The sequence below is a fragment of the Triplophysa dalaica genome, chromosome 19 (genome assembly GCF_015846415.1).
Source record: "Triplophysa dalaica isolate WHDGS20190420 chromosome 19, ASM1584641v1, whole genome shotgun sequence".
Lineage (NCBI taxonomy): Eukaryota > Metazoa > Chordata > Actinopteri > Cypriniformes > Nemacheilidae > Triplophysa > Triplophysa dalaica.
The window spans coordinates 3,987,950-3,997,292 of record NC_079560.1 but is presented as its reverse complement, the minus strand read 5'-3'; the positions used below and the strand labels follow the sequence as shown (position 1 = coordinate 3,997,292).

Below are 9,343 nucleotides of genomic sequence, written 5' to 3'. Positions count from 1 at the left end.
CATGAGTCAAAACCCTATATCCCAACACACAGTGTGTCAAATGAGACTCTTGTAATTGGTTATGATTGATTTCTTGGGCTTGACTGGCCATAAATTGCCTTTAAGTTAAGCAGTCATTTAACAGATGCTGGTAGATGACAGGGGAGCCCTTCACCACACACTAATGACCATCCGAATGACTACATCATTGTCTGTGACCACTGACAGGAAATTGTTGATGGTCTGTCTCCCCGCTCTCTGTCCATGCACAATAATGGGTCCAATAGACCCTGATGCTTCTTCTCACAATGAAAAATGTCAATTGGAGACACTTTATTTGTTTAAGCTCATCTAGTTTACACAGCCTGAGCGATTGTTTCCTTTCCGACGTTTGCTTAACAGTTGTTCGTCACATATGAATGAAAGGTAATAGAATTCAGTGTTCATGTGACCTCCATCAACCTGAATTTAACTGCAACATTGATCAATTTTACTAGACTAGACAAATGCCAGTTTAATTTTCGTCTGGTTAAATTATGATCAGTGATATACGATCTTAAAGTCATGCATACAGACACAATGATCTGATATGTTTAGTAGAACAATATATTCCATATACTGGGAATTCCAGAAACACTGTAATGGAACCACTGAGACAAAACTGCCCCTCCTAAAATATTTGGAGGGGTAATTGTTATAAACATTTCAAAAGGGTAAATTTAAACAGCAATGTAGGCTATCAGCAAAATACTATTTTGTTTTTATTTTAATAAACATACTTTGCACTTGTTATTTGGAAATAAAACACTAAATGCAGAAACTCCCAAGTGTTTATTGGGTGGTTTTAGTAGGCACACTCGTAGGTGCATTATTAGCAGGAGAAACCGGCGAGAGTGCTCTATATGTGAACACAAGAGGGCGCTATAATTATTAAAATAATGATGCGTTTCTGTTCAATCAGAATTTTCTTTCTTTCTTTCATCCATTTCTTTCATTCATTCTTTCATGAATTTTTATGAAATTATCTGAACGGATTCCCAATAGAAAAAAACGATCAATATTTCTTTCATAAATCCTTAAATGAGTAATGTCTAAAGAATTTATTAAGCTTGGTCACTTTTAAACAGATAGACCTTCATTAAATGTTCGTAAATATATGGATTATTAAAAATATAAAAGCCCAAATTTCCAAAGAACATAATATCGTACAGATATAAAATTTAGAAAGATTTAAAACAAAGATTTAAATCAAGATATAAATAAAATATGTTTCACAGTCATATAGCCATGGCAGTATTCAACAGGAGCTGGAGACAGGTTTCATTTAATGTTTTTAATGAACGTTTTTATAAAATATCAAAATTGATCTGTACAATGTGAGAACATATAGCAAAATATTGTTGAAAATGGCCAGCTTTATTGTACTGTCTGAATATTTAATAAATACATTGTTTCTCTAATACTGAATGGGTTTTGGGAGATGGAGACTTTGGCAGATTACTCAAATTAAATGCTTCTTTTTTAAATCTTTAGGCTTTCTGTGCTCACAAAAAGGGCTCTGTTTGCCTATTACCATCTGCAAAGAATCTTTATTATACATTCATGAACTTTAAAAACAACAAAAATAAATGTCCATTGCATACAAATAAAGACATCCACAATGAACATCCTTGAACTGGGGATTGTGCAATGATGGCCTCGGATGTCTTTGACATCAGAGTTGAAGAAAATGCAACATTCAGTCTCTAAAATGTGTCAGTCCTGCAACATTCAAATTCTACCATGTCTTCCCTATAGACTGTATGTGCTCTTTAGCTTTCATTCTTAGTGAAGCGATGCTTGTGTTTCGTGGATCTGCCTCTTCCAGAGGAAATTTGTCCATAAACCCAGTGCATTGGTACGGAGGGGGGCACACGGCTCCAATGTGGGGTAGAGAGTGGTTGAGTGTGGATGAGCCGAGGAATTGTGGAGGGGTGTAGCTGGCTGGCACACCATGTTGAGGGGTGATGAAGCTGGGTAATGATTGTAATGGAGACGTGGAGGAGGAAATAGGTGCAGTAAGCCAGGGCTCTAAAGGCAAACAGCTACCCAGAGACAGTGGTCCGGATCTGGGGATGGAGAGCATAGATGATTCGTGGAGTTTGATGGAGCTCACTTCCAGTTTCTCTTGACGGCGCCATTTAGCACGACGGTTTTGGAACCACACCTGGAATTGAGAATAAAATTAAATTGAGTGACACTGAAAAATCAACATGTTTTTTATGTACCAGAGATGTAATCAAAAAGTCAAACGGTTATCAAAGTTGAAAGTTCAAATACACATTAATATACTGGCAAAATAAATTGATGTATTTCAACAGTATGACTACATACATAAAATTGTCCAATGCCTGAGTTAAACACTTTAGGGAATTAGAAAAAGTGGAATTAAAATTCAAAAGTCTAAATGAATTCAAGAAGCACATTCTGGCACTGTTTGTCTTAATATACAACGAAGAAACTAATAAACATTTACTTAAAAAAGTAAATTAATATTTTGAATACCTTGGCAAAAATTGTAGTTGCAAATGTGATCATTTCTTTGGTTGTAAGTGAAAACATTACAGCTGCGATATTTATCATATAAAACAAAAATGCATAATTTCCTCATTGAATTTATAAATACATTGTTTGTTATATAAAAAAATTGTCTCCTGTCCAGCTTATCACTTTTACGCGGCAGTTTTTGCGAACTGAATTTAACTTGGACACTCCAATGACTGATCTGTGCAAATTCTTTATGCATGTAAGAAGTTATGCTTCCACACCAATGATTTTTGTAGGGTGCATGTTTTGTTTCACACACCTGTACTCGGACCTCAGGCAGGTTGACCTTGAGCGCGAGCTCTTCTCTGCTGTATACGTCAGGATAATGTGATTTCTCAAAAGCCCTCTCGAGCTCGTGAAGCTGAAATGTGGTGAACGTGGTTCGGTTACGCCTGTGTTTTTTCTTGGGATTTTCATCGTCTGATAATTTCCCACTGTCCCCGTCCAGTGAATCTGGACTGACCATGGTCCCAGAATTACATACACCTGTAAAATAATTGCATTACAATTTAGATACCTGTCAAACTATAACAAAATATTTTCTAAACACTGAAACACACCATACTGTTAACTATATTTAATTTTGTTGAATGTTTAATCATTCATATACAAAAAGTAACACTGTAAATGCTCAATAAACTTATTTGTGTTTTAGGTACTCACTTTCAAAGTGCTTTGATTTTGTAGTTTCCTTTTGGGTAGACGACAAACTCCCGTTAGTGGAGTGTTCGATGTCTTTTATTGGCCTTCCTGTACCATAGGAAAAAGCCGGGTGAAACATGTTCTCTCCCTTAAATCCCAAAATGGATTCAATGCTGTGGATTCGCGTTTGGGAACCAGGACTGCGACCCAAGCGCGCAGTTGGGGAGAGACGCTCATCCATGTCTTGGGACTGTGATCCAACAAGCCGCATTGATCTTCTCGTGAAAAGAAAAAAACAGACGCAAAAAAGCCAAAGTAAAGACAAAACTTACACTGGAACAAAGCAACTCTTTTCTGATTTTGTATAATAAATAGAAAAATGCAGGAAGATATTCTGTTGTCAATATTCCAGGCTGTCCGAATCTTGCAACTTTCCCCAATGGTTGACCCGAACTCAGTGAGGATGCAGTGACCCTCAGGGGCCTTTTATGGAGCCCCCTCGACCGGGACCCTATTGTGCGAGTGACATCCCCTTTCGACGCGTCAAGAAACGTCAGAATGTTCAAAATTAGGGATTTAGAATTGTCTCGGTGCATTTAACTCCTCCCAGAGATGATAGTGGACTACAGTGAAGCTTTGAAAACGCCTTACGTAAATCTTAAATCATATTTTTCCGCTCCAGATGTCAAGATCACGATGGCCCATAGAAATAAATAAAAAACGGGGAAGGATTATAACTTTACGCAGAAAGAAAATCAAAATGACAGGCACTCGCTTTGATTTAAAATAGCCAAAATTAATCACAGCTAAATTGTAATTATTGTAACTTCAATACAACTGTAATTTTATGATCGTGAATCATCCCTGATATAAAAATGGTACAATAGTAGGCCTAATTGTTAAGTACATTCCCAAAGTAATGCTGCGGTATAACCAACCTGCATGGCAGTTTTTGTAAGAGTTGTGGACATCTAAAATAAAATTAAGTTTAAGAAATTGAATTGTTTATACAATCAAATATTTTAAGGTGGGAGATTATTATATATAAGGGTATTGATAATCAACAAAAACGTTGATTAAAGTCGTTTAGTTCAAGCCTTATTACGCAGCACCCAACAAACTAAATCTAAATCTCAACAGTGATAAAGAGAATAATTTTGCGCCCCAGAAGTACTTTAAATCTTCACTTCGAGTGGTTTGGGCCATTAGAAGATTTTGTTACATGAACAAAACATGATCTCAAGCAGCAAGCGCGCGACCCCTGAGAGCTGCCCTGCAATTGAGGTGCAGTTAATTGGAAGAATTTGTAAACTTCCTTAATATTGAATGGATACGTGTAATTAACTGCGAACAAAGATTGACAGCAGTCTGATAATCCTCTGGACACACGCTGGTTTGAAGGGATTACACACTTTCCCCCCTCTATCCAAAACAGTTGAAATCCTTTCAACTGCTTGGCTTTTCCCTAATTACAACAGATAATGTTAGTATTCCCAGATTTATTCAAACAAACACACACGAAATATGTGTAAATTTAGAATCTGGGCTTTGTGCTGACTAACCTATTTTTTATATTGTCACATTTCATTTGAATCAATATTCTGCCTTGCTATAGTGTTGTAATTTTTAATAAACAATTCTTAAAGTCACACAAATCTATTAACAGCATATTTTATTTTAAAATTCAACAATGAATTACTAAGAAAATCAAATCCAAGCAGTGTTTTAAATTACAATTGGATTTAGTATAAATATTTTATTTACTTGAATTTCTATATTTATTTTAATCTCACAAATTTTCATTTTTAAGAACTATTATTGTATATTTTTTATTGTTTAAATATAGATCATATTATGTAACATCAGAAACATTTTTATTTTAAATATATATTAAATAAACAAAATTAAAATAAAAAATAAAGACAAACCAGACCCTTAATATTCAACTGTGTTTTAACAATTTTATTCAATTTGTTTACACAAACAACCTACACATAAACTTCTTATGCCTTTTTATTTTACATAAAAACTTGATGTTAATACATAAAACTACTTAATCCTTAAGCATTACAACGTAATACGTGTCAATTCTAGATTGTTTGCTGTCATACCAAGAATACAATAATCTCATTCTGTGCAACAAAAAAAAACAGGAGAAAGAATTTAAGCAGTTTTTCGCATATGTTTATTATTAATAAAAACAATAGTACTTATTTGACCCCATATTTACAGTAACAACTTGAAATAGTTTGAAAGACAATGTTGAAACATCAATCTTTCTTTGTAATACTGTGAACCAAACTGGAAAAGAGAAAATGGAAAACCAGCAACTAAAATAATTTATGTAAACAACACATAACAGAAAATAAATCTGTCCTGACAAATGAATTGGGGCCTTACAAATGTCATTCACATGTGGGTGAACTAAGAAACAGTCAAACTCGAATCGAAAAGTCACCACCTTACAGCTCAGAATTTAATATTTCTCAGACAACAGACCCCAGATCAGCAAACTGGGGTGAACTTTATGACACATGTGAAGAGAGAGAGAGACAAAGTAATATATCTTAATAAACAACATTCGTTTTTACAATTTTGGGGATTTGTTAAAACACTACATGACTGAGCACTTCTCCTCAGCTTTGGATTTCATCTCCGTGAGTGTGGCAGATGCTTTCTCTTTGATTTGATCCATGTCCATGTTCTGTAAGTTCTGCATTTGTCCCAGGATGGAGTCTTTCTCCTCTTCTTCTGTGGCATCTTCATCTACCATCTTCAGTAGTTCATCAGGAACATCCACATCATCTCCAGCCATTTGGATCATGTTGTCATCCTGCTCACTCTGAGGGCAACCACAGACGAGGAATTGGCCACAATTAATTTGAATGCAATCAAATACAGTGACACTATTACTTATAGATACAAAAAATGTAAGTATAAAAGTTAGATCCATAACTAAGTTATCCATAACCATAACATTGCCATCTCAGCCAACTTGTGTCTAAGTCTAACTTTTAATTAGTCTTTACAGCAAGTGGCAAAAGCTCAGAGCTACAGAACATACAAACCACTCAATTACCTGATAAAGCATGGAAAAAAGTCTAAAAGTAAAAAATGACTCATGAAATTAATTTTATTTGAGATACACTCAAAATAAGTTGTACTGTTAAAATTAGTTAACGCACAACGAATAATTGTTTTGGCATTTATTAAAAATAATAAATGCTGCAAACTATGATTATTGTTAGTTCATGATAGCTACCGCATTTACTAATGTTAACAAATACAACGTTATTGTATAGTGTTACCCAAAAACAGTCCATGCAAACTCTAAATATTAAATTTGATGTACTGTATGCCTAAACTTTGTGCAAAAAACAGTATTTATATCATTATATTAGATTTAACGTTTCGTACCAAATGGAATAAAAGGCGTGAGGAATTTACTGAGACAGAAGAACTTTTGTTCTTAAAAGGGGAATCTTACTTTAGGAAGTCGATACTTATCCCGAAGACACACCCTCAAAGTCGCTCTCTCTGCTTTCTTGTGCAAGAAATCTGCATCCCTCTCCATCCTGTGGGTCAGAAAAAAAGATCAGGTTATCACATATTCAAGAAAAAACAATCTGTTTTCAATTCCATCTACAAAGAATACAAATTTCTTTTTTTCCGTATTCCATATTACCATAAACGTGTAATTTAGACTAAAGACTAGCATGACAATACACTGGCTGGAGCTTAAATGGAGATAAAGAGCTTCAGGGTGTCATTGTTGAGTCACTTCTGCTATGCCCAAAGCAAAGCTATTCTCGAACTAGTTTGTTAGAACAACTATAACCAAACCAAACAACCATAAATCCTAATGTCTTTTGGATCATGTTAGATCTTAAATAACACAAAGATCTTATGATGTTTGGATGTAATCTCACAGTTGACATGCATGTTTGTATTGGTTGAGCCATCTGTTTCCAACCTGGACATATGTCTACTAAACTGAGACTGGTTTTGCGTGTAGATGTCTTTTCTTATTTGAACATGAATTGTGTCAAATCTTGGATTAACCTGGAAACCATCAATCCTACTTCAGATATTTTATTTATACGTATCTGCCACATGTGATGCATCTGCCATTTTGGAACGGTCCGCATTTCTGTTGCTGTTGTCACTTTTAGTTAAACTTACATTTTCTAATGTGTTGGTTTATGTTTTTATACAGGATACAGGTTTTAACACTTAAATTTTTTTTACTTTTAGTGTCGTTTTAGCTAACACATTTATCTTGTATTGTGTTAGAGTTGGCAATTAAAATGTTTGCATCCACAAAACAGCACTAAACATTAGATGTTTAAACATCCGTATAACTGCAGTTCCAGTGTGGTGGTGGACAGCTTAACTTATTGTTGTTTAGTAATTTGTAATTAAAGTCACAGTTTTCATGGATGAAACCAAATCTAAAATATTGAGAAATATATATATAAATTGCATATAAAGTCAATGAGACTTTGTTAACAATGCTGAAGTTAAACCTTAATACTTTTAGCATTTTACTATAACAGTTAAGATTCTAGGCAAAAAATACACCGTATAAATATATGTACTTTACACAGTAAAAATTATTTATTTTTTGTTGGTTAATGAATTCCTGTTTAGTTGACTAAACATGTTTAGTTGAGTAGATTTTTTAAGTTAATTTAACTCAAATATTTAAGGCAACCAGGTAACTTAATTTTTTAATTGATTAAACAATTTAGTATGTACAGTATATACTGTGTTTTATTGAAAATCTATTAAACTTTTATTTATCTTTGAATGTTTAGAAAAGGTTCTTGAATATATTTTGGCATAAAATACATCCATAAGGGCATTGCCATGACTGAAACAAACGTCATAATTCCATGATTTAATCTGTTTACGTAATCACTTTCCCTGTTCATGGCCGGAACAGAATGACAAACAATGTGCATTTTTGTGCTTCGCAAAAAATGTTTTACGTTCACAAAAAACTCATTTTTATTTAAACAGTGAATTAAACACACAAATTTAACCAGACAAAATTCTCTGATGCCTTCATAGGGTTCATTACTTGTTTACTGCTACGATTGCTTCTAAAAATAGCGTTATCCAGCTCAACAAGGTCAGGATAACCTGCACTGAGCGCTAAGCTAAGCCCTGCTCTTAGAACTGATTAGCAGCTAGCACGCGTGACGTTTACTCTCTGATATCAACATGAAGTGAGATCAAACAATAAGATTGTCATCTTTACATTCTTTTACCCCATGAAAAAGGATTAAAAGTTATTTAAAACACAAGAGGAATATGAAATATGGAGAAAAATTTAGGGCCCATTAGTTGCTAAACACTAACTTCCTAAATTTAATTTGCATTAACATTTATGCTTTTGGCAGAAGCTTTTCTTCAATGTGATTTACATTTTACTCACAGTGACTATATTGCATTCAAGGCATGTACTTATTTTTATCAATAGGTGCGTGTCCTAGAGGTCGAACCTGCAGGTAACGCACTGGTATGTAACTATCTACCAGTTGAGCTTCAGAAATAAAGATGGAGATTTTTTTTCTGTGAAATATTCTGTCGGTGAGGAATTAATCTATACAGATACAAAATTGCAACAGTTTAATTGTTATTAAGACTGATGTTAATAATTCCCCAATCCCTTTAAAAGCTACATCAAAAACAAGATTTTAAACAGTACATACTCAATAAACAGTCCAAATAAACAACAGTGAGGAGTTTAAAACAATTGTTTAAAAGGTTTGCTTCAGTGACATTGGCCAGAGCTTTACTCACTTTTCCTCTACTACTTGTTTTTGGTACTCCTCATATTCTTCTCGGGTCATACCGGCGGCCGCCGCAGGGTCCTTGGGGGTCTCCTCCTCTGCCTTCTCCTCTCCTCCTCCAAAACCCATTCCTTTCAAAGGGTTCCCCACCATACTTTTAATTAAGAAAGCCATTTTTACCTAACCTTTGTGTTAAATTCCTGTTTTCTAGTAGAGGTCCTTGGACGTATTGTTGGTGGTGTAATTGAAGCTAGGCTAACCGACCTGCCTGTCTGCGTTATCAAGGACACACTGTAGACTACCAATCGCAGCCAAAAAAAAAAAAGGTTTATGCTGCA

At 34.5% G+C, this 9,343-nt stretch overlaps 2 protein-coding genes across 2 annotated transcripts; both read right to left on the bottom strand.

Annotated features, from left to right (window-relative positions):
- Positions 1–1,756: 1,756 nt before the first annotated feature.
- Positions 1,757–3,620, bottom strand: rx3 (retinal homeobox gene 3). Its single transcript, XM_056731628.1, has 3 exons — positions 3,229–3,620; positions 2,825–3,051; positions 1,757–2,185 (listed from the first exon to the last, which is right to left on the bottom strand). The coding sequence occupies exons 1-3, from the start codon at positions 3,476–3,478 to the stop codon at positions 1,757–1,759; spliced, it is 906 nt and encodes a 301-aa protein (XP_056587606.1). The 5' UTR covers positions 3,479–3,620.
- A 2,201-nt stretch (positions 3,621–5,821) lies between these two features.
- On the bottom strand, positions 5,822–9,179 carry cplx4a (complexin 4a). The gene is made up of 3 exons (XM_056731770.1): positions 9,016–9,179; positions 6,695–6,782; positions 5,822–6,049 (listed from the first exon to the last, which is right to left on the bottom strand). Exons 1-3 carry the CDS (start codon positions 9,177–9,179, stop codon positions 5,822–5,824), a joined length of 480 nt encoding a protein of 159 aa, XP_056587748.1.
- Positions 9,180–9,343: the final 164 nt, after the last annotated feature.